The sequence below is a fragment of the Parasteatoda tepidariorum genome, chromosome 1 (assembly GCF_982258835.1).
Source record: "Parasteatoda tepidariorum strain Cologne lab strain chromosome 1, Ptep-v5.0, whole genome shotgun sequence".
In the NCBI taxonomy this organism is placed as follows: Eukaryota; Metazoa; Arthropoda; class Arachnida; order Araneae; family Theridiidae; genus Parasteatoda; species Parasteatoda tepidariorum.
In genome coordinates, this window is record NC_141755.1 from 39110632 (window position 1) to 39138107 (window position 27476).

A 27476-nucleotide genomic window follows, 5' to 3' on the forward strand; every position below is an offset into this window, starting at 1 on the left:
AGGAAATTTAAAAAAGAAGCATCAAATAAGGTAGAACAAAACAACAAATAAATGAATGAAAAACTCATAACTAACTTTATCACAGCTATGCATTAAATTTTAATTACTATTTCAAAACTTAATCGTGTATCGTATCAATACAATGTAGAAAGGTGAGCAAATATTTCATACCGAGTGTCAATAAACAATTAAACGTAGAAAGATTTATCTGTCCTGCACTTGTTTAAAACTTAGAGAAAACAAGACCATTTTCTAAATACATTTCCTCATTTAAGCTATTTATTTAAATTTAATATGACATTTATATCAATTCTGTCAGAATATGTATTTCCATTTCTTCTTGCTACGGATATCTTCAATCCTCGGATCTCTGATAATTTTAAATCAAATTATGACTACATTATTGGTAAGTGAATATCTACACAAAAGTCTATTGCATTTTTATAAATTATTTTCTTAACGTTTAATCCATTTTAATAACTTTGCTTTAGAAATATAAAACTTTTCGTTTTCTTTGAGGCACTTACTTATAAGTAAAATGTTTCTTTGAAAATATATTAAATTATTCCTTAGAATTTAAAGTAAAATATAAATAAAGTGATCGTTGAAACGTTTAAAGCTCATTTTTTCAGCCTTTCATCCCTTCAGTGGGTCCATAAATGAGTACCAAGCATGCTTGAGAACTAAACACTGGGGTTCCGCGTTCGGCTGACCACCTGACCGGAACATCTGCTCCTGCACCCCAGAGCCCAAGGTCAAGAAAACTGAGATCGGCGCAGTAGGCCTCGGCCCTTAAGGGCTGTCGCGCCGCTGAGTTTAGTTTAGTTTATAGCTCATTTTTGTTTTCTTGAACACTTTATTTTTTTACTTTGATAGGATTTCTTTTAATTTTCGTAAAAAGAAAGTAATTATGTTACATGCCTTATCATGAGAGTTTTTTTTTCTTAATAATTTGCAAAAGCGAAGTTATTTTTAAACAGTTTTTAAATTATCATATTATCACAAAATTTTTGGAAAAGCCAAATACCACAATGATTACAATTATAGTGTAATACTTGTTTAGAACAAATAGGTGTGCAGGATTTGAAATATTTATATTTTTGAAACTATAATACGTTCAATTTTATAAGAGAGATTAAAGTAAAATGGAACAAGTTTTTTTTTTATTTAGAAATGATTCAGTTACATTGGTGGTTTATTAATTATGTCTGTCCCTTTTTACAGTTCTCATTTTTATTCACACAGTTCTCATTTTCATTGGTTTGAAAATCACACGGTAGGATTCAATTTTCCCACATTAATCTTTTCTTAGTTTGTTTGTTTTCAGCATAAAATTGACATAAGTCATAAAGTTATTGTTTTCCTATAAATAGTTTTGCTTCCCTACTTTAAAGGTTAAAATTACCTGTCCTGCTATTATTACGTTTTTAATTTTGTTTGATTTCTAAGTTAAGAATTTAGGAGGATTACTTTTATTATTTTTACTATTAGAATAATGCAATTCACAGTTACATTTTAAGATAAAGTTATTTAAATCTGTGTCTCGTCTTATTAACTGTTATACAATTATTATTTTTTGTTCAAATTACATGAATATATTATTATAAATTATGGTTTTAGATATTCGTTAAACTTAACTATTATTATTTTTATTTTATTAATTATTTTTATTTTATTATTTTATTAATTATTATTTTATTAATTATTTTTATTTTATTATTTTATTAATTATTATTTTTGGTATTAATTATTATTTTATTAATTATTTTTATTTTATTATTTTATTAATTATTATTTTTGGTTCAAATTACATGAATATATTATTATAAATTATGGTTTTAGATATTCGTTAAACTTAACTTTCAGCATTATGTACAAAGTGATGAATGCAAAAGCTGTATTTAAAATACATCCATCCGTTTGGTAAACAAAATTATTAAATTATTAAACTGGCGAAACTTGTTATAATAATATACTTATAATTTAAAATGTTATGAAAAATGATTACTTAGAAAAATTATTTATTTCACTTATCTTAATTGTATCATAAGGCAAAAATTCGAAAGAGGGAAATGTAGGTACAAGTGTTTTATCTAGTACATATATTTTAGTAAAATAATTTAAACTTTTTTATGCAAAGAAACAGCAATTATTGTGAAGCAATCATCGTGTTGGTGAACGTCAGCGAAATAGTTCCCTAGTAAATATATAGCAGCTTATTTCGGAGCGGTTTCTCAACAAACAAATCACGACCAATTTAATCATAATTTTCCTATCAAAGCTTAACCCCGTCCCACCCCCCGTTAGGGGGCATCCGGAGAATACTGTAGACTCTAAAAAGTGTGAATTTTTCCAACGCTATTTAACTCCTTATAAGAACCAATAACCTTATAAAAACCAATGATTATTTATTATTCTCAGTGAATATATATAAAAAAAAAATTTATTGCTTTCTAAAAAGAAAATTGTCTAGCAAAAGAGTAAAAAAAATTTTTCGTGCAAATCAAGCAAAGAATGCGAAATTATTGATCCAATGCTCGGTGAATCACAATATTTTTAGGGAATCATTAGTCAGATAGAATGTGATCTAAAGAAATATATTTATATGAAAATATGTAATGCGAACAGTGATCCTAAATCAACGCTCGATTTAAACCAGCAACAGATGTTTACGCAGAATTAGATGATGAATTATAATTGCAAGAAAAGAGGTGCAAATTTTATTAGTATGGTAGTTATTTTACACTAGCGTTGAACAGCCGACTGAGTTTACGACTATCAGTGTTCAACTCCGTAGCCTTGATCCTTGCTCAAAAGACAAGGAAACTCCTGGATCAACCGTTGTAACAAGTTAGCCATCGTGAAGGATTTTTTTAGTAAATTAATCAGCATTTACGTTACATCGGGAGGAAAACCTTAAAAGCCTTCCTCGGTTAGCCCGATCGCAGGGGGATACTATCCCATGATACGATTTCCACTGAGGATATTTTACACTAATAAATTTCACCCAAAAGACCCTTATTTTTTAATATATTTTTTATTTTAGTTGGAGCTGGTTCTTCTGGTAGCGTTATTGCATCTCGCTTGTCCGAAGATTCTTGTGTAAGTGTTTTACTCTTGGAAGCTGGACCTAAAGCGCAAGTTTTAACAGAAGTGCCTTTGGCTGGCTTGAATATAGCCAAAACGATAAATGATTGGAATTACAAAACTATTCCGCAAAAGAACGGTGCTTTTGCTTATCCAAATCATGTAAGTAAATCAGAATCTCGTATAATTTTATGATAGCTTAGATAGAGGCCGGAATAGCCTGGTTGTCAGGGAACTGGACTCACGTTCGTAAGAACGGGAGTTCGGATCCAGTCGGCCGAAGACTTTTCAAAAACACCGCAGCGTGAGAAAAGGATGTTCTTTTTATGTTAGATATAAAAATTCATTATATTCAACTACACCAAATATAAAAAATGACATCATTTCTTTAAATCAAAGTAATGCAATTTAATTAAAAATATTTTGTTTGCAATACATTTTAATATTGAAGTAAATATTTGCAGCGTATTACTATGCCCCGAGGAAAAGGATTGGGAGGTTCGAGCATGGCAAATTACATGTTGTACGTGAGAGGTAATAAAAAGGACTATGATCGATGGTCAGAAATAGGCTGTGAAGGGTGGTCATGGAACGATGTATATCCTTACTTCTTGAAATCAGAAAACAATACTGATCCAAGAATAGTCCGAAATGGTAAGCATTAGCATGCATCAATTTAAAACTATGTGTTATGTTTTCTGTAATTAAAATTTGCCAGGTCGAAAAATAGACGTGGTTTTTATTCTAAAAAACCTCTCTAAAAAACCTCTCACCCTCTCCTGTGGCTCCATGACTTCTTGGACGTCGGATTAAGTTTGAGTTTAATATCATTTCTTCAATTTTTTTCCCATCGAGTTTGGCATCTTTCAATTCTGTAGAAAATGTTTAACATGAATGGAATTTTGATCAGATGCGCGTTACTCGAGAGCATTAAATGCATATTTTGAAAATATTTCATAAATATAATTTTAGACATAACATTTAACGTGAATATTTCGAGCTATTTGACCATTTCTTTATTTTCCGGCACTCTATATAACTTATGTAGAAAAAAAAATGAAATCAAGATTCAAAACGGGGTAATCTTGGTAAATGTTAAATGGGTTTATACCAGCGTCACCTACTGAGGAAGAAAATAAGCAAAACTAAAAGAAAATGGTTTCAGGTTGAATACCAAAAAGCTCGCTAATTTTTACCAAAGTACTTTGGTAAAAATTACTTTGAAAAGTACTTTGTAAAAAAAGTACTTTGGTAATGCTTTTGGTAAAAAAAGACAGTAAAATATGGTTTTATAACACGCGATAAAAATTTGGGTAAATGATTCCGAATCACCCATGGTGGCTCATGGAACTATATGGCCGATTTGTACTTAGCCATCTAAAACCAAATTATTCTGCAAAACTACTACATTCTGTAAAAAGTTAGTTATCATAAAATTCCCAATTGTTTCAACTATTATTAAATAAAATATTAAAAAAATAATAAACATTATTTATTTTGCATGAAATTATCTTCAATTAACGAGCTTCATAATTATGTGCAAATAATTTTTCCATTCGCTTTAAAAATTTTCGAGATATGGCGAAATACTCATAAAGTAAAATTATCATTAAAGGGTCGAAGCTTTGTATTACTCTCTTGATCAAACTATGGGGTCCATATTTCCAGGATTGAGACTGCCCTCTATATTTTGGGGTCAGAAATCCAAATGCATTGAAAAAAGGTACGTTTATTCATAGAAAATATACGTTTTTGTTTGTGAATAATTTCGTAACTTAAAATATCATCTGCATTTGTTAATTAGCATAATTTGAAGTCTTCCCCTTGAACCATTGAGATTATATCCTAGTACGTGAAGATCCGATGATTAAAGCAAAAATTATACAGAGTGGGTCATATATTATTTTTTTTGCGCAATGTATTTAACAATGGTGCATTCGAATAATATTTATTATTGTCAACTTATTATATTTAAATTAGTGTAATTTTCCTAAGTATGTCTTTTTTTCTTAAAAAATGAGCTTCAATTATGTTTTCAAAGAAACAATTTCATAAAAAAAACCGATTCAATTTTAGGTCACCACGGTACAGATGGATATCTGACAGTTCAAAGTCTGCAGTATAATAGTCGTATAGCTATTGCATTTTCCAATGCAGCTGCAGAACGAGGTTACAAATATCGAGATACTAATGGACCTAACCAGACTGGTCAGTAGAGTCATAATAATATTATAATATATACACTGAAGAGCCATTACATTATGACCACCCTGCTAGTTACATGTAGGACCCCCTTTAGCCCTCAACACTGCTAGCACCCACAGTGGCATTGATTCCACAAGGTGCTGATAGGTAGTCTGAGGTCTCTGGTACCAAGCGCTCACCAACTGGTCCTGCAGTTCCCTCACATTGCGAGGGAGTAGCATGACAGCCCGAATTTGGTTTTCCAAGTAGGACCACAAATGCTCTATTGGATTAAGGTCAGGTGAATTTGGGGGCCAAGACATGACTTGAAAGTCACTGGAATGTTCCTCGAACCAATCCATGACAATTCGATCCTTATGACATGGTGCATTATCCTGTTGGTAAACACCATCCCCCGCAGGAAAAACTGTTGCCATGAATGGGTGAACTATGTTCAAGTAGCTTACAGAAATCAGGGATTGTTCTATGAGGATTATGGGTCCTAATGTACCCCATGAAAACATTGTTCCTGGGTGAGAAACCATGAAAACCTGGGTCAGCCTATTGTTATAGATGGAGGGTGGTCATAATGTAATGGCTCTTCGGTGTATATATCTATATCTATATCTATCTATCTATCTATCTATCTATCTATATATATATATATATATGCTACAACCAATGTATTAAATGCCATCATTGTATACATTGCTTGGCATTCTTAAGCACGTTATGAAATGAACCTAAACAGACTGGTCAGTAAGACCATATTAATATTATATCTATGTTACAGCTAACGTATTGAATGACATCATTGTATATAATGTTGGCATTCTTAAGCAAGTTATGAAATGGACTTAAGCAGACTGGTCAATAAAGCCATATTAATAAAATGTATATGTTATAAGTAATGTATTAAATGCCATATTATATATAATTCCTGATGTTCTAAGGCAAGCTATGAAATATACCTTCCACGGAAATAGCACATTTCATTTTTTTATAACAAAAATTATTTATTTATAGATATATTTTTTGAAAAAAAAATATTACTGAGTTGATGGTCATATTCAACAAATAAATTTATGAAACCCAAATTTTTCTCTAACCATCTCATTTAGTTGATATTATATATTTTTAATCTGGTCATCAGGGTAGAGAATACCGGGCAATGGATCTTTACCTTAAAAAACATCAGTGTAAGGATACCCGCAAAAGTATAAAGAGAAGGATTAATATTCCTTCAAATCTGGTAAATATTAATAGTTAATGGTGATAACTAAAAAAATAGTATCTTTCTTACTAAAGAAAACATAAACCTTTCTGTTGCAAAAAGAAATTACTTTCTTCCAATAAATTATTCGTTGTTATGTTAATAAAAATCTTGTTTCATACAACTCTTGTTTCATACTTTGTTGGTTATCCTTTGGAATTGTGTACAATGCTAAATCAATGTGAGTAGCTTATATATAATTATATATAATTCCCAATTATTATAACTCCGAAGAAACTAAAGCAGTAAAATATTTTATAACATTCTTTAAGCAACCGACCCATTTTTCGCGTCTACGACTACCAATGTTCAACTCCGTAGCCTTGTAATTTTGAACCCAATCCAGGAGACAAGGGAACTCCTGGATCAAGTATTGGGAGAAATTTTGCCTTCGTGGAGGACTTTTTGCTGGTACTAACCTGCATTTGCGGTACATGAAGAAGAAAACCACGAAACCCTCCCACGGTTAGCCTTATGGCATGGGGACTCTAACCCATAATACATCTACCACTGAGGATATACGTCAGCGTTGTGGTCGGTGTGAGCCGGATGTGTATTTCGTATCGACCAGCCATCACTGGGATTCAAACCCGGTTCACCTCATTGAAAGGTGGATACTCCTTCCGTTGTGCCACCACTACTCAAAGATAAGATATTACCGGATTGAAAACTTCATACGCTTCAAAAATGTACAAAAATGAAATAACAGTCAACTTGTCAAGTTTTGAAAATGAGAGCCTATTTTTGATGCTCCTGAAAAATGGCGACTGTCGTTTCATTTTTGTACATTTTGGAAGCGTATGAAGTTTTCAATCAGGTAACAATGAGAGTGACGTTTCAAAATTAGATTGTTTCCATATCTTATTTTTGACATTATTAATATAAAATGACAGATTTTCAAATTAGTCAGACAGATTTCCAAATGACAGATTTTCAAAATGACAGATTTCCAAATTAACTATATTTTTTTAAACTCAGATTCAACTTTAAAATTAAATTTTGTTTACCTAGGTTTTTCGATAGTACAAGGAACGACTAGAAATGGTAGACGATGCAGCACGTCAAAGGCGTTTTTGATTCCGGCAGAAGACAGATCAAATCTAGACATCGTCACGGATGCTTTAGTAACAAAAGTAAATGTTTTATCTAATCTAGTCATCATTGAATGGTGTATCGTTACTCTTCTTCTTTTTACTATTACACAGATACAGCGACTCACAAAACTGTGACGATATCACTTTATTTAACAATGTATCTTATAAAATCTTGATTTATTATCCATTCACCATCACAAGTGTGATAATGTTAATTATCACAAGTATTTGCTTTAATATGTTAATTATCACAAGTATTCGCTTTAATGTTGTTTTCTTAATTTGCTTTACTTTTATTATCTTAACACTTAATTTATTATTTACGAATTACTGCTCTTAACTTCACTTAACGTTCAGCTTATATTTAAATCATTTATCAATTTACAATGTACATGTTAATTATTGTATATTTTTTAATTATTAACTTTTATAGATTATTGTTTATGCTTTATATATAAATTATGCAATATTAATTTATTTATAATTGTCTATTACTATTTTCTTTACTTTTTTCAGTCATGCACTGCCTTAAGATTTTTTCCCCAATCTTTTCCTTTACCAAGGGTAACTTGATACAATCTCCGAACCCATCTTGGATCCCCTCTTCCTAACACCTGCGTGGGAGGATTTTGGACCCTTTTTAGTTGCAGCTGCATCCGATGGTCAACCGTGTGTATTAGATAGTTTTATAGGTTTTTTATGTCTTGTCCCCTTCACCGCGTGACTTTTTTTCCTTTTTCTCACACAGCTGTGTACTTTTAATTGCGAACCGGACGGTAATCGTCTTTCTTAACCTTTAGCCTTTTTGACCTCGCTCCCCCGTTCACACGAGGGTGTCGCGACCCCCTTCGACCACGTGTTGTCCTTTACTTGCTCCTTCTATCGGCCAATGGTTTCTTGAGGGGTTGAATTTTGAACAACCCTTAAATTTCTTCATTGGTCTACTTTTAAGTTGTCCTACCCCTCGTTTCCCTCATTGGCTTTTCAAGGGTGACCCCCGAGCTTACATAAGGTGATGCATGACGGAAAAAAAAGGATTCTGGCTCTTATCTTAATATGTGATTGAAATTTTTGAATGACAAGATTTTGATCTGGTGATGTAAAAAAAATGTTGGAAATACTTTGCGAAAAATATGGTTTTCTATTGTGATTGTGAGTTTACGAAGGCTATGTTATAGTGTTTGTGTCGATGTATAACAACGATTCAAAATAATAAACAGATTTATTTTTACGAGTGAACTGCGTCATGTGTCTTCATATTATCACCTTACAATTTAGTTATCAACGCCATGTTGGGGTGAGTAGTCATTGTTTTTTTTAGTTAGCACAGATGATTATCAATCCCACAAGAATGTGTTTTCCTTTAAATATTTCTGTATGCAATTCTCCTTATCATTTATATTAATAGTTTTTGTTTATCTACTTATTTTTCTAAATTTTTGGCCCAATGGACCTATTGGGTTATTTCGGAGTTCAACAATGCTGAACCACCACTATTCGGCCTTTTATTTAACGCGATTTAATGTATAATTTTTTTACCTTGCCATGTTCATTTAAGTATTATTTTATTTTAATTTGCTATGCATTCTTGTGGGTTTGCCTTGCCACATACACATTTTCTTTACTGTATTTACTAGATCATGTACTTGAGCAGTGAATCAATTGTCTCTACTTAGTGTTTTAGGCATTATTCTTTCATTAGGTGATTTAGCATTAACCTTATTTTTAATCTTAACTTTGCTTAATTGTTTTAATTTCATAATTTGATTATTTTCAATTTTCAATTCCTTTATGACTTTAACTAACTTATATAAATAATTAAACTTTAAGAATTGGTGCCGCTCCTTTTTTTTAATTTTGTCATTTATGCATATATATTCTATTTTTGGTTCATTTTATATGTTCAGTGTATATTTATATTACAACGTGATCTCAATAATGAGTTTTAATGATGTATATATTTGTTTTATTTGTATGGTAGGGGCATTATTTATTTATAATTTCATTGATTATGAGTGAGGTTTAATGTTTAACTTAATCCTTTATCTTAAACAATTGTTTTGTTTACTTAATGTTACTGCGAAATCACAAGCTGATCATGAATAGTAATAATAATATCCAAGAGGGTGTGCAAAACCCAAGTAATACTAATCAAAGTCAATTCATCAAAAAAAATATATCAAATATAAACATTCAAAATTTTTCGGGCAATGAAGACGTAAAATGGTTTTTGTCACAAGTAGATGATATAAAAACACTAAACAATTGGGACGATTCTGTGGCACTGGTATTTCTAAAATCGAAACTTGAGGGAACGGCTTTAAAGTATTTTGCGCAATCTCCACTATGCAAAAATGCATTATTTAAAGATGCTTGCAATGCTTTACAAAATTTCTTCTCAACTGAAACTTCTGGTTCCGCCGCCCTCGCGTCCTTTCAAGGCATTTGCCTACTCGAGGGTGAGTCGATAAAAAGTTTAGCCCATAGGCTCCAAGTCGCAGCATCCAAAGTGTACAATAATGTACCAACCGACTCGTTAGATCAAATTTTGGCCTTACAATTTATATCAATAATGCCACCCGCAATCAAGCAAAAACTCATTTTTGATGGCGAAGAAAAATTCCAGTCACTAGTTGATAAAGCTCAAAGATATATTCAGGCTGAGCAGTCATTACAAACTGCTTCTTTCGCCAACTGCATTTCGGCAAATAACACCATAGATAAACTTCAGAATAAAGTAATTGATTTGGAAAAGAAATTAGAAGAGATGTCAATCTCAAAAGCTTCCGTGAATCAGATCAGTAGCAATACTTTTAAACCAAACCCCAATAATGTTAACAGGAGTTTTAATCATAATTTTCAACACGCCACAAGTAATCGGGGCTTCAGGCAAAATAACTTTAATCAATTTAATGGCACACAGAGACAGAGGTATCAAACGTCCATATTTTGCTTATTTTGTGGTCGCAATAATCATGTGATGGCCAATTGCCGTCAGTACTTAAACTTGAATAGACAAAACATTCCTCACACCAATTACACAAGTGCTCATAATTGGTACCCAGTGCCTTATGATCATTTACACACACAACATGCACCTCCACAACAACATGCTATTCCACAACAACACACATTACCTAAACAACGATCTTCATTCACACAACAACAAACACAGCAACCTCCGTTAAACTGAAAAGTCGGGTCAGAAAGGGTGAACTGGTCTCGGCAAATCCTCACATAACACCCAATAAGTTTTTTTTTAATAAACATGTTTCATATTGTAAATCAATGGATATTCAAACCTTTTTAAATCTTCCTATGTCTAACACTACTAAATTTAATAACATTAAACATTATTTTGATTATGAATTTCTAAAAATTACTAATGATAAACCTATTTCCCTCATGATTAATAGTGTCTTTGCTAATAAATCCTTACCCATAATTGAACTAAAATTTAACAAATTAAAAGCTCTATTTTTATTAGACACAGGCTCTTCAGTATCTTTACTAGATAAGAATGTTTTCCGCATCTTATCTCAATTTCAAACTTTAAAACGATTATCAAGAAATGTCATTATCTCTACTATTAATTCTTCCCTAAATTTTGAAGCTTGTATTGATGCCTCTTTCAAAATTAACAAGACTTTTTTTAAACATCCTATGTATATCACTTCTATTCAAAATCCCCATTTTTCTGGTATCCTAGGATATGAATTTCTCCTAGAGCATAATTGTATAATAGAACCTCAAAAACAAATTGTTTCTTTAAATGGACAAATTGTCCCTTTTATTAAACATGATGAGAATACACAAAATTGTTACATCCAATCTGATTTAGATTCCCCTTCCATTTCTCAAAATATTGATGAGGTTCCTAAAACATCATTGGTGACCAATGAAATAATCAACATTAACCAAACGAATGATTCTCTCATATCAAATTTCAATCACTCCGATGAGTCACTTGATCATAATAACGTTAATTGTAATAATCCTGAAACTGTACCTCCTTTATCTGATAAACTGTGTGATGAGCAACCAACGTCTGAACAGAAAACATCTGTTCCTATCCTTCCCACTACTGAAAAAACAGAGACTAATCCCAATAATAATTCGTCAAACTTTGATAAATATTATAATACATCCGATATCAATAATCAGTATATATTTAATGTAATTCTTGGCCAAAAGATAAATTTAGAACCCCAGGAATCTCAAATAGTTAAGCTGAAAATTGTCAACCCCCAAAATATAAATATTCATGATATTCTTTTTAAGCCAAATGACATTCGAAGCATTGAGCTTCATTTTGCTGTACATACAGCTGTAAATGATACTTTCACGACTGTAGTTAAAAATTCATCATCAAAAACTGTTCACCTTAATAAATCAACAATTGTTGGTGAAGCTTCTTCTAATTTTGATATTGACCCAGATTTTAATTCTGTTCCAATTAAGGACATAATTAACACTTTCCCTAAAAATAATTTAGATGAAATATTCATCACTAATGATTCGCCTGTTAATGATAATCAAATGTGTAATTTAATTCAAGCATCTGATGAAATTTTAAAATTGAGGAAAGAACAATTATCTACTGATGATTTTAACCTTAAAAATTTAAATGAACATGAGAAGTCCTCAATTCTTTCTTTATTAATGAAAAAGTATTCAGCTTTTTCAAAATCTCTTAAAACTCTAGGTTGCACGGACAAAATTCTTCCTGATTTAAAATTTAAATCTATCACCCCCATTAAGACTCAACCGTTCCCCATTCCTCAAGCTTTACATGAATCTACACAAAAAGAGCTTGATGACATGATTGAAGCAGGTATCATTGAACGAACAGTTAGCTCATGGGCTTGTCCCCTTTTACTTGTAAAAAAGAAACAAGACCCTGAAAAATCTGATGCCCCACCTAAGTATAGATTAGCACTTGATTTAAGATTACTAAATACTATTATTGAGCACTCTACTTATCCCTTACCTAACATTCATTTTCTCATTAATCAGCTATCCAAATACTCTTATTTTTCTGTAGTTGATATGCGTAGTGCTTATTTTCAAATCTCTCTCCCAGAAAATTTACAACAAATACTAACCTTTGTTACACCTTTTGGTTCTTTCAAGTCTAAGAGATTAGTTTTTGGCTTGAAAACCGCAGCTTCTACTTTTCAAGCGTTAGTCGATAGCATTGTTGATGAACTTAAAGTATCAGGAATCAATGATATTTACCCATATCAGGATGATTTTCTGATTGGCTCATATGATTTTAATGATTCTCTTACTAAATTAAATGCACTTCTTGATATTCTAATTAAGTATAATTTGACTCTTTCACCTGACAAGTGTACTTTCCATCAGAAGGAAATTAATTACTTAGGTTTCTTCATTTCGGAAAATAAAATCATGCCTGTCGAGGCGAACATTAGTAAAATAACGAGATTTAAACCACCTCAAAATTCTAAACAAACGAAACGTTTCTTAGGTGTTTGCTCATTCTATAGACATCTTATTCCGAAGTATGCTGAACTTACTTATCCTTTAAATCAAGCATCTATTAAACATTCTAAATTTAGATGGACACCTGAGTGTCAACACGCTTTTGAAATTCTTCAAAAAATTTTCTTTTCAACTCCTTTCGTCAAATTACCTGATTGGAATAAACCGTTTACCCTTAACACTGATGCATCCCGTTCTGCTATTGCTGCCGTTCTTCTACAAGAACATAACAACTGTCTTCACCCAGTTAGTTACTATAGTAAAACCCTTTCTAGGACAGAGCAAAACTACCCGGCTCTAAAACTTGAACTTTTTGCTATTTTTAAGGCTATTACTGCCTTCAAAACATTTCTGTATAATAGGCATTTCACTTTACTTACTGATGCTAAATCACTACTGCATTATAAAAAGATTCAATCTCCTGCAGATCTTATAACCAGATGGTTACTGCAAATCAGTGAGTACGACTTCACCATTAAGCATGTTCCAGGAATTAAAAATGTTCTACCTGATTATCTTTCTCGAATTACTGACATTGATTATATCAAAACTGATGTTCCCAACCAGCAGACTGATAGACAATTAATTCTGCCTTTTGTTGAAACTGTCAATTCCACTTCATTAATTGATCCAGCTAACGAAATTTCTATTCAAACTATTATTCATGAGCAAACAACTGATTCAAATACTGCGGAAATAATCAAATCTCTTAAGGAGAATTCCCTATTAGACTTACATAAACTTAAGTCATTTTTCATTGATCCTAAAACTCAACTCCTTATGTTCTATTCTGATAAGAAATTAGAACCAAAAATTGTTCTTCCCCAGTCTCTAAAACTGAAGGCTTTATATATCGCTCATTTCTCTCATTTTGGTTTCGAGAAAACTTATAAATTTCTTACTGATAAGTATTTTTGGAAAAACATTTATTCCGACTGCAGAAACTATGTTATGTCATGCGACATTTGCATTCGAAATAAACATCACACCCCAAAACCTTCTCCTTTCTTAAATCAATGGATTCCCACATCCCCAGGTCAGTTTATTTCTCTTGATATCTTAGGTCCTGTTCAGGGTGGTTATGTATTAACTATTCTCGATCATTTCTCTAAATACCTTGTTCTCTACTCCTTAAATAACTTAACTGCAAATCATATAATGAAGCACTTCATTAATTACATCATCAATCATGGCAGGCCAGCCTTTACTTTAACTGATCAAGGTACTCAATTCACTGCTGAAATATTTCATGCAATTAACTCATGTCTAGGAATAAAATTAGTACATACAACACAAGCACATCCGGCTGGAAATGCTCAATCAGAACGAATTAATACCTCTATCAAAGCTACAATTAATACACTGAAAGAAAGAAACATAACATTTGATCTAGCTGTATCAATACACCAACACATGTATAATTCTTCTGTTCACTCCTCAACTGGATTCAGTCCTAATATTTTACATTTTGGTAGAAACTTGTCATCAATTTTTGACACATTTCAACCTGACAACCAAGCACAAATGCTTGATACTGCTAATTATCTTGATCAACTTCTACAGCAGTTAAAAACAACTTTCGAAATTGCTTATGATAATCTCCTCACTTCACAAGACCAACAAAATAACAGACAACTATCGAAATCGAATCTTCGAAACATTCAAATTAATGACATTGTCTATCTGAAAGATTCGTGTACTTTCAAACCAAAATTTATTGGTCCTTACACTATTGTAAAGAAAATTAATTCTCATATTTTTGAAATTCAATTACTTGATAATCCTCATTCACAAAAAAAATGTGTACATATTGATAGACTTCGAACTGCACCTCCTAGACACAATCATTTAATTCAGGCCCCTTCACAAAACCAAATTACTACTCCCACTCATCAATATAATCTTCGTAAGAGACCTACTATCGTTACCGCTGTGTAACTTCTTGATTTTTTTTCAATTCTTATCTCGCAACGTTCTTACGAAATTAATTGTCTTTGTGTTACGTTGTAAATTCTTACCTTATGTGTTGAATTAAGTTCCAGATCTCTTTCACATACCCTGAGAAGACGTTCTCAGTTTAAATTTTTTTCAGATTTGTTTTTTTTTCTCTCATTTGGTTCATTATTTTTGCCTCGGTTTTTCCGAGACCAGTTGTCCTTCTACCTTCTAATGTAATTGTATTTCTCCCTAACTCAATTGTAATTTAAAAAAAAAAAAAAAAAAAAAAAAAAAAAAAAAAAAAAAAATTTAGGAGTAGTATTAACACAAATTCCAATAAAATTAGTTACACAATTCATTTTATACATACTTAATTAAAAAAAAAAAAAAAAAAAAAAAAAAAAAAAAAAAAAAAACAGATACCTAGGTTATGTTAAACTTTTTTCTTTGTAGGATATTAAGCATTTTCTTCTTTCTTGTTTTTTGCCAAACAAGTGATTCCCATAATTTCACCAGACAAATTTGTCATTTTTGCTCAATGTATAAAACTATTGTTCTCTGTTATGATTCATGGACAGCTCTGTTTGCAAATACTGAGTAAATAATGTTTGTAAGGATTAAATTTTTGTAAAAAAAAAAAAAAAAAAAAAAAAAAAAAAAAAAAAAATCATAATTAGTGGGAGAGGCAAATAATTTTTTTAGTGTGATTTATTTAACACAAATTCTTGATTCATGCAAAATTGATTTTATCAATTTATTTTTTTTCTCAATTTTCCCATTCGCCACAAAAAAAAAAAAAATAAATAAAATCCAGTACTGGTTTGTCGCGTGTGAGACAATTGTGTTTTTTCTTTTAATGTTACTTCGGTGTACATATTATTTTTTTGTTGTATTTATCATGTGTATATTTCGTATACTCATTTTATACCAATATTTTTTTGTATCTCAAACGTATTACCCTGTTGAGATGTATACCGATTCATACACTCAAGCATTGCACTCCATCATAAATTCATTCAAGTGTGGATGGATTGAAATTATTTCACTTTATTTTATCTTCTCTGTCATCAGTGTTGTGCATATAAAGGACATTAATTATCCCTTGATGAGTTTAACACGCATGTGTAATTTACAGTGTGTTTAGAGTGGATGATGAATCCATATTTGTGTGTGTATTCAAAAACACCCATCAACAATTGGTTTCTACATATTGCAACTTTCATACTCACTAACTAACCACGCTAGCACGTTAATAACCACTATATTTGTCACAATTGCATATAATGCTGTTGATTGCAATGAGAAAGCGTTGTGCCCATTCAGTGTTATTGCAGCTCTTGCCAGATCTATTTTCGACGAGTGTGCAAAATTTAAAATATCACACAAGCATTTCACATTCAAAAAAAAAATTTCTGCATCTTGAATCAACTGAACATCTTGGATCAACTGCCTCATTGATAGACTTCCCATGCCTTCTTCCGGGAGTTGCTGTCGTCGGTTGGTATTAGGAACATATCCGGAATGTTCTGAAATACCTGTCCTCCGAATGATGATCTCCACTTCGTCAAGAGGTTCTACAAATTTCCCAGCAGTGTGAATACAGAACGTATGAGTTGGTTCTTCAGAACAATAGTGATCTGGTGTACTGTGGTAATAAAGTGGCTGGCAATAGTGGTTACGTTTGCTTCGATACAGGGAGATTATCGCTGATATGGTTCAGTCTCCTTTAAATAGACTATTAGTGAGCATGATACTGAAATTTCGTTAACGTTATTTTTGTAACGTTATTGGTTGATCATACTTAAAGAAATGAAGATATGACTGAGAACTTTGAACTTTTTGACACATGGATTTAGAATTGTTGCTTTAGTATAACATTTTACATATCTGATGTCATGTGAAGCGTGTTTACATGAGTTGTTTTCTTTTACGAGTGCAATTCTTGAGAGTACGCGCCTCACATTCATCGTGTCTATTCCATTGGCTTTATTTGATTTTGGCCATTCTACCCTACTAATTTTTTTGTTTGGCTCAAAATTTATTTTTTTATTCATTTTGTTAGTAAATACCAGCAGCTGTTTAATTTCTTATTGAGGATTATTCGATCAAATATTTTGTTCTAGCACATTGAGTGAACAAAATCTATCTAGTTTTTTTTTAAATTTTTTTTTGATAATTATCCCTTCAAAAAAAAAAAAAAATAATAATAATAATTTTTTTTGCATCGTCACCTTTTTTGTTACTTATAAAGTGTATAAGTTAACATAAATTTTCTAAGTTTTGATGCACTGTGGGTATACAGTCTCAGCAACATGACAATTTATCCACTTCTTCATTTGAATTTTACAATTTTTTTTCATTTGCCTTTAGAGCAAAATGTGTGTTTATATATATATTCTAATTTTTTTGATGTATGTGGCTTGTTATCTGTGCTTTCTATTTTTGTCCACTCTGCTCACCCACTCATTGCCTAGGCAGTCACAACAACAATCTGATTTGTATCACTAACATGTGCAATATAGCACTCAATCATCTCATCTTCCAATTTTTTTTCACATTTGCAACAACATGAACTTTCTTTTCAAGGAACTTTAACATAAAAGAAGACAATGTATTAAAACTTTAAACCTGTATACACCAATAATTACTGAGGGAACGTACCTCAATTTGTAAATCATTTTGTCTTCCATTTACTCTTAAGTTGATACATGTAATAATTGAAATGAAAAATTTTATTCCCGTTAGGAATATAATTTTTCTGGGAGAAGGTGGAGAATTGTGATAATGTTAATTATCACAAGTATTTGCTTTAATATGTTAATTATCACAAGTATTCGCTTTAATGTTGTTTTCTTAATTTGCTTTACTTTTATTATCTTAACACTTAATTTATTATTTACGAATTACTGCTCTTAACTTCACTTAACGTTCAGCTTATATTTAAATCATTTATCAATTTACAATGTACATGTTAATTATTGTATATTTTTTAATTATTAACTTTTATAGATTATTGTTTATGCTTTATATATAAATTATGCAATATTAATTTATTTATAATTGTCTATTACTATTTTCTTTACTTTTTTCAGTCATGCACTGCCTTAAGATTTTTTCCCCAATCTTTTCCTTTACCAAGGGTAACTTGATACAATCTCCGAACCCATCTTGGATCCCCTCTTCCTAACACCTGCGTGGGAGGATTTTGGACCCTTTTTAGTTGCAGCTGCATCCGATGGTCAACCGTGTGTATTAGATAGTTTTATAGGTTTTTTATGTCTTGTCCCCTTCACCGCGTGACTTTTTTTCCTTTTTCTCACACAGCTGTGTACTTTTAATTGCGAACCGGACGGTAATCGTCTTTCTTAACCTTTAGCCTTTTTGACCTCGCTCCCCCGTTCACACGAGGGTGTCGCGACCCCCTTCGACCACGTGTTGTCCTTTACTTGCTCCTTCTATCGGCCAATGGTTTCTTGAGGGGTTGAATTTTGAACAACCCTTAAATTTCTTCATTGGTCTACTTTTAAGTTGTCCTACCCCTCGTTTCCCTCATTGGCTTTTCAAGGGTGACCCCCGAGCTTACATAAGGTGATGCATGACGGAAAAAAAAGGATTCTGGCTCTTATCTTAATATGTGATTGAAATTTTTGAATGACAAGATTTTGATCTGGTGATGTAAAAAAAATGTTGGAAATACTTTGCGAAAAATATGGTTTTCTATTGTGATTGTGAGTTTACGAAGGCTATGTTATAGTGTTTGTGTCGATGTATAACAACGATTCAAAATAATAAACAGATTTATTTTTACGAGTGAACTGCGTCATGTGTCTTCATATTATCACCTTACAATTTAGTTATCAACGCCATGTTGGGGTGAGTAGTCATTGTTTTTTTTAGTTAGCACAGATGATTATCAATCCCACAAGAATGTGTTTTCCTTTAAATATTTCTGTATGCAATTCTCCTTATCATTTATATTAATAGTTTTTGTTTATCTACTTATTTTTCTAAATTTTTGGCCCAATGGACCTATTGGGTTATTTCGGAGTTCAACAATGCTGAACCACCACTATTCGGCCTTTTATTTAACGCGATTTAATGTATAATTTTTTTACCTTGCCATGTTCATTTAAGTATTATTTTATTTTAATTTGCTATGCATTCTTGTGGGTTTGCCTTGCCACATACACATTTTCTTTACTGTATTTACTAGATCATGTACTTGAGCAGTGAATCAATTGTCTCTACTTAGTGTTTTAGGCATTATTCTTTCATTAGGTGATTTAGCATTAACCTTATTTTTAATCTTAACTTTGCTTAATTGTTTTAATTTCATAATTTGATTATTTTCAATTTTCAATTCCTTTATGACTTTAACTAACTTATATAAATAATTAAACTTTAAGAACAAGTAAAATTAAAGTTTTAAGATACAAATATAGTTTTATCTGGAATTTGATCTAATAATATTTTTGAAACTGAAGAATAAGATTGTCATTTATTTATTTTTATCCTTGTTAACTATCTTGAATAACATTCGTCATAAATGTTACTGTAAATGACCGAAATTTTGTTACTGCGGAAAGTTATTGTTGTTCTTTTACAGTGTAGATATATTTTATTTTTGTTTCGTATTAATGATTTGTCTGCCTTTTAATTGATTTAAATGAGCAAATAAAACTAATCGTTCAATATATAATACCATGTGAATTCAACGACATAAAAAAAAACCGAACCAAAGTCTATTAAAGTTTATATTAACCCTTTTAAATTACAATTTTTTTTGTTTTCTATTCTAGATTCTTATAAACAAAAATCTAGAAGCGTATGGCGTGAAAGTTGACATAGGTGGACACGAATATGAAATACTTGCTAATAACGAAGTTATTGTCAGCGGAGGAGTTTACAACTCGGCTCAACTTTTAATGTTATCTGGCATAGGGCCCAGAAGTCACTTGGAAAAACTTGGTGTGAGTTTATTATTTTAAGTAATTCCTTCATTAAAAATAAATTCATATAGTAACATATAGGATAAATTCCCAACTCTAGTGCAGCCAGAATTACTGTACCTTGGGATTATTCCTTTTTAAAATGCTCTGCGATGGCAATAATTTTACACCTGCATGCGCCGCCACATGTGGGATAGCAAATTAGGTTCGACATACGTGTAACGTCGCTTGCAGGTATCGAATTAAATCAGATTTAAAATTAACTTAGCGTGACAATAAATCTAACCCTTCAAGATGTTACGTTAACCACCACTTGATTAAACACAACCCTGTGATTAAAGACAAGCACCCAATTGGTTTCTTGCACTACAAGAAGAAGACTTCCCGTACCTGCACACGTGAACTATGACTTCATCGAAAGCTAATCTTTATCAGCAAAATGGTGTATTAAATTTCAACTAAATTTCTCTACAAAAGTTGAAATGTTAATTAACAATAGTTAATTGAATACACAATATTAATTGCTACAGAGCTGTATCGCACATTGGGGTTAGTTGAAATCTAATTATTTCTTGTCTACTTCTTTTACTTTACTTAGATGTCCCGCAGTGTCATCTTGGTATGACAAAATGTATGAGAATCGTTAAGACACGGTTCCCAGCAGATCACCGAATGGTGCATGCTAAATCTGTCGGGGTCACAAAGTCCTCCTAGTAACCGCAGCAAATCAATACCTCTAGGGATTCTGAATTGGAGATAGATCGTTCTCTGGTTCAGGATGAAATTACGATCCGTGGTGGAATTTTTAAATTATTTTACCATATTCAACCAAAATCATCAAATAATGGTAAAAAAGATTATATTCAAAATATTAAATTTGAGAAAAAACGCTTAATAAATGTTTTTACAAAATACAGTGAAACAACCAGAATTCTATTCTCGCCAACTAGACCCACCTAAAGAACCATTTAGTTCCGTGCAGTTGGGTACATACTGTTGCCGAGAGGGCTAATCTGTCAGTCTCATGACTGGCTGAACAAGGGTTCGAATCTCAGTGTTGATACCGCAATATTTTTACCATTTCTTCAACACATGAAGAATTCCCTGTATCCTATGCTCCTTAATTAGTGACCGTGATCTATTAGAGTACGAAACTATCATTCACGCGTTAATGAAAGAGCACTATAGAACTGAAATGTCCGTTTCAGTTTTTTTTTTTTATGGTTTAAAAACTATGCTAGCTGTGAATGGTCAAAAAATTGTACAGTTTTGTATTCACAGTCTTATTAACCATACTAGTTGTAAACTATTTCAAAACTGTAACTGTAAAAAAAAATGTTCCTTAGCATTAACCATAAAATTCTTTACGGTTAATAGGAGGGATAGATTGTTGCCTGTTATTTTACCATAATTCAGAATGAAAAATCTAACTGTTTAGCGAAAGGTAATAGCTTGATTTTCGGGAATTTTATGAAAATTAGTTCAATTAGTTTTAAAATATCGGATTGATAATATAAATTTTGTGTTAAGTATTTAGTTTGAATAGTTTCTTTTCAAAGCCTAAATTAAGTTTGATTCAATGATACGAAAATTTCAGATACCTGTCGTTGCTGACCTCCAAGTGGGAAATAACTTGCACAGTCATATTGGAGCAGCTGGTCTTTCTTTTGAAGCTCCAATGGCAGATGATGATTTCAAAGTTGTTTTTAATAACCCCAAAGAAGCATCGGAACAATTTAACAATTTTGGAGAAGGCTAGTATACAGAATATTTGTTTGAATACTATATCAGTTTGTTCAGGAAAATGGAGTCCATGACATCTCGGTCCTATCATCGAATTCGATTCGTCAATTTTGTACAGACATTTCATCCCATTTCTGCTTTTTTATTACAGTCATTATCTTTCAATGGTTTTAAGTAATATTTTTTATAAAATTACTTTATTATTATTTTCAGTAACAGAAAATCAGGAATTTTAATTGGTTATGAAGTATATAAAAAATATTAAGTGTGGAACAAAACGTCAAAATTATTAAGAATATTTACAAGGGATTGTCCATAGTTTTCTAATGAATTAGCGAAAATCTTTTTTAAGCTTCAATTAAAACTGTCCCGCTTTTGTATTCCATTATTTGTGTGTTAATCCTTAATTATTATGTAAAAATGAATTACTATTGTAAAGTTTGGTAAACAAATAAATACATAAATAAGGATTTCTGTGCTAGCTACCTCCGCGCAGTGCAACGTAAAAACTCTTTTTCAAATAATTTCACCCTTGAAAAGAAGAAAATGTTTTAAAAAAAGGCTAGATGTTAGCAGCCAAATATTAAGAAAATAGAAATAAAGATCGGGCCGGGATAGACAGGTTGGCAGAGCGCTGGGCTCCCGTTCGTGAGAATGGGAGTTCGATTCCTGCTAGCCGAAGATTTCCCATGTAGTAAATGGTGACTTATGCACGTTAAATTTGTCAGGTCACAAAGTCCTCCATGTTCTCATAACAAATTATATCCTGAGGTAACTCAGAGAGTAGTGAATTGGAGATTGATCGTTCTCCGATTCAGGCCAAAAATGGAATCATTGGATTAATGAAAGGTTATTTGAATTAATCCACTCTATGGACTGCGACATGTGTGGCTGAAGTCATATTCCTGGCCATAGATGGCGCCACTGAAAACCAGGAATAATTGCACATGCCTGTCTTAATGACTGACGACAACAACAACAATAGCAATAGAAATAAAGATCATTACAAGGAACGCTTTGCATATTTGGTAATTTTGGTAACTATCAGCTGAGAGTCAATAAATTCCGGGAAAAACAGTGATAGAGCATTTTCGAAAATTAATCTCATTCCTATTAGATAGTTAGCCAACTTTAGATTGAAGTCAGTGGAGAGGGACGAGGTCTAATAAATATGAAGAATGAATAAAAAGTTCCAATTCCTGTAATTTGCCAAATTTATTTGCGCAGTTTGAGTCATGGCAATGTCATGCAGTAATATGGAACACGATCTTTTGAACAAGAAAGGCTATTTTATTAAAAGTTTTTGCATCATTTCATCTAATTAGTTGTACTGTATTTCTATTGTGTTCTAAGATCCAGATTTCATATAATCATAATGGATCATATCAGCGCCAGAGCATTTAACACTCCCCATCAGCATTTTTTAAAGAATATTTTTTGCGCTGTGTTTTAGTGATTCATAAATGTTCTAACAGCCTAAGGACAAATATTTCCACTGCTAATTACACTAAGTTTTGCGCGGTCTGCGATGGAGCAGCTCTACGCCATTTTTCATAATGGAATAAATTTCCTACCCCTTCTTTTTCAATAAAACTTATCTTTGTTTTTTTTTTAATTTAGCATTTTTAGAGTTTGCTATAATTTCTCTTATCAGGTGAGAAAGTTAACTTCTAAACAAATGAAGAAACACGGCTCAATATAAAGTCAATGTTAAATAATAAGCTGCAAAGTTAACATATCCAGCCTAAAAATTTAATCCTTGTTGACGTTATATTTTTAATTACACATTGTACATCAATTTCTAAATTATTTCTGCTTTTATAGTTTTCTACTTCCTTGGTCTAAAACGCTTCATAAAACTTCTTTTTAAAAAATATTGAGTGGATCTGCAAACATATATAATGAATTAGCAAAATTAAATTTATGATCTGCATGACTTCATTATAGCTTTAATGAATACTAGGAGGCTTCGCCCCCTGCTCGCTAAAGCTCACCAACCCCCGGAACTGCTTTCGCAGTTCATTTCGGATTGCTTCTCAATCCAATGCTCGCTTTGCTCGCTCATTGGATACGCTCTGAACGTCTAGCTTTTGTATACCTTTTTGAATACTGAAGTTCCGAAAACTTTTCACTGTAGAAAATTCAAAACCTGTACATTTCAATATTAATTTGAAATTGCAAACAGCTCGCATATTTTTCTTAATCACACTATTCTAAATTTCAGTTGTTGAGAAAAGTAACTGTTGTAAGTTTTGTTTCAAAGTCTTTCCCACCAGAGGGCTAAAGCCATGCGTTGTAAAACAGTATGAAATAGTAGTCTGACACTGAACGCCGGATGTAAAGCATCGGCTTTGATGAAGATAATTTTGCATTTTTAATTCTCTGAAGGGCGCCTACCTAATAATATAAAATTTGTAGAATAAATGTATATATTTTTGATTGTTGATGAAGCCCATCATTTCGTGTTTTCATCAGTGTTCAGAAGCAGAACAACTATAAGTTTCTTATTTTAACGCAGAAATATAAAATGTATAAAAAACAAAGAAAAGAGTAAGAAAATGAGTATAGTCATAGAAAAAGTCTAAATTATAATATAGTATTTGTCAGTTAAAATAAAACTTTTTGTTTAAGTCATTTCTAACAATTCAAATTTCTCCGAGGCAATTCTAAAGTATAAATTAAGGTAGTATTGTTAAGTTGAAACACAATATTTTTAGTTTTGATGTCAACAATACAATTCCATTTTTCACGAAAACGATTGTTTCCATTGTTAAATTCAATGTCAGCAATTCAAATTTTTCTGAGGCAAACTCTTAACCTCTAAATATTACTTTTTTACTTACACATTTCTAAATGTAAGTATTCAACCACAAAACAACTTAAAGTCCTCAAATTTAGCATGAAGTTGTGAAATGTAATGAAAGAGGGTCATAGCAATAAAGAAAGTAGAAGTAAAGTTAGTACTGAAAAATTAAAGCAATATTTTTAATCAATGAGCCAAGTGCTTCAAGAAGCAGTTGTAGAAGTAGGTTGTTTATTTAAAACTTTTTATAGAATTTCTTTAAAAGCACAATTGTTAATTTGGGCATTTGGCGATACAACACTTACAGAATTGAAGGATTTGTTATGTCAAGCGCTCAGGTATCATAATTTTGATCTAGTTGCGCTTCTATGTCATTTTGATTTATTAAGTTAACTTTCAAAAAATTCTATGGCTGGCAACAGCATTTTTATTTTTTAAGTTGTTTATTTTTATTTCTGTTAGAATTCGCGATCGCAACGAACTATAGGGGGCGTTGTTGTATGAGACGCATACCTGCGATTTCTACATGAACCGTCATTCAGTTACTCTAGAGACGTCGTTAATGTAGCATGTAGCATTGCAACGTTCCTTCTTTATTGTGACTAATTAAATTTAAAAAAGAAAAATGCTTGATATTCTTTCTTATGCAAACGAAAACAAAATGGTATCTCTTTTTATTAGAGAAGGAATATCCAAAACACATCGGAAAAATATTTGTACACTAACAGAAAAAAATATGTATATTCTTATAAGAGTTAAAACCTAATGCCCGAGAAATAGTTTTACTAAATTTAATGATATAACATGAAAGGCCCATTTAAACTTTACATTCTATAGTTTTAAGAATCATATTACTTTAAAAATTAAAATGAACAAAAAGTATACATAAGCCTCATAATTTTATGAAATTTAATTTTGTAAACAAAGTTTTCTGACTACAATTTTTATCAAAAAATTTCAAGTTTCAATAAAAATCATCATTTAGAAACTAAGAAACGTAAAATAAAGAATGCTGACAAAACATTCTTTTTTGTCGCCATTTTTAGTGCTACAAAAATTCGTCTTTGGGATTTGCCAAAAACAAAACAAGATGCAATTGTATTTTTTTAGGAGGGAAATATTTTACCGAAAAAACGAAAATGTACCAATTCCCACAACATAAAACTTTATCTTGGTAAACGTACGTTTTGGAAATGTTATTTCATTTGGAATCTTATTTATCAGAGTTCATATGGCGATATGATTGTTTTGAATCTTTGCTAAACTCTATATCGGCTCATTTTCCACCGAAATCCGATTGACTACTTTGATTTTAAATAAAGTGTTTTATTTTATGAATTGTCGCAAAAATTTTAAGTGTAGATTAGCGGCACTTAAAAACCGCCAAATCTGTAGCGGCGGTGGCGTTAATAAGTAAGTACCGAATTTTTATTCCATACTTTTCTGAATCATATTACTTCAAACATTGGAATATACAAGAAGTATACATAAACACATAATGTTATACCATTTAATTTTTCAAAAAAAGTATTCTGAGAACAATTTTTATCAAAAAATTATAAACTAAAAAACGGAAAATAATGAATTCTTAGGATAAAAAAACGATTTCAAGAATTCTTTACATTGAAATAAAAACTTTCATATTGTTTCTTTTTTTATTATTCTTATAGCATACTGTAGAGAACTATCATCAAATGAAAAAAAAATATTTACAAGTAAATTTTTTATTGTAAAAATCATTGCACTTACCTGATTTATAATTCCCGGAGAATTCCAAAATGATAAGTTCCTTGTTTGAAAACTTTATTCTCAAATAATAGATACATAGTTTATCCCTTCATTACTTTTAGATAACATACTACACAGCAAAATTTTATAATAGATATGAAATTGAATATGTAGCTAAAAACAGAATAGCTGAATTCTAGTTGAACTTATTCTTTCAAAACTAAAAAATACTTACCAAGAAAGCGATTAAAATTAATTAAGAAACAGAACAAATGGCACTATTTCAAGTAACTTGGATAATTTTTTATTGTTGTTTTCCAAATTATATGGATACAGAAATATATACTATTCTATAACGAAGAAGAATATGTTATAACTATTACAATTCTGTATGTTCTGAATTCATATTTATTCACTGGAATGACGAAAGCAATGTTGACTTCACTTTAATTCGTAATGAATTGAAGACAGAAGAAATGCATTTTACCTTAATACACACATCTGTAACAGTATCCGAAATCGGAAGTCATCAGTTGCAAGTATGTTGATAATAGAAATGAAAAATTATTGAGGAATTTTTCTTCAAATGTTTGGCGTGTTCTGTTCCTGAAAGATTTACTAATATTCTGGAGATTTTTTTCAAGTTCTTCGGCCTTTTCCTTAGGGAAATTTTGTTTCTTATTTGCTGCTAAAAAATGGCGTCTGATTCAGTCAATGATTTCGATGGAACTAAATGAAAACGTGATAAATTAATGTCCGATACTTACAGGCTCCCGCTAGACGGCGTACTCGAGCGTTGCGATCGCGAATTCGTTATTTTTTAGCGAAATGTTTTTTAACCTAACAGAATTCTTTGCCGACTGATATATGAAGAAAATAAAGTAAATATTTAAGTGTTGTGAAAAGAATTTTATTCAGTTGTACAAAGTACTTCAGCCAAAATTTGGGAGCCACGTAAGAGAATTATATATATTAGATCAGAAACACATCATTAAAAGCCAGAATGCTTTGATGTTTTCGAAACAAAGCAAACGTTGCCACCAGCGGAAAAGAAATACAGCCAAAATTTGGGAGCCACGTAAGAGAATTATATATAATAGATATTTGTTATATTTTACATATATCTTTAAAGGACTTAATGTTTGTGAAGGAAAAAGAATAAAAAATTAAAA

The 27476-nt window shown here is 31.3% G+C and overlaps 1 protein-coding gene across 1 annotated transcript in view; it reads left to right on the forward strand.

The window, feature by feature from the left end:
* The first annotated feature begins 205 nt into the window (after positions 1 to 205).
* Positions 206 to 27476, forward strand: part of LOC107441262 (uncharacterized) — a 32603-nt gene continuing 5332 nt past the window's right edge. The window contains exons 1-7 of the mRNA XM_043052482.3: positions 206 to 406; positions 3047 to 3249; positions 3552 to 3741; positions 5164 to 5295; positions 7556 to 7677; positions 19881 to 20051; positions 21628 to 21784. Coding sequence (XP_042908416.1) covers positions 295 to 406; positions 3047 to 3249; positions 3552 to 3741; positions 5164 to 5295; positions 7556 to 7677; positions 19881 to 20051; positions 21628 to 21784 — 1087 coding nt within the window. The 5' untranslated portion in view covers positions 206 to 294. The remainder of the gene's footprint in view (positions 407 to 3046; positions 3250 to 3551; positions 3742 to 5163; positions 5296 to 7555; positions 7678 to 19880; positions 20052 to 21627; positions 21785 to 27476) is intronic.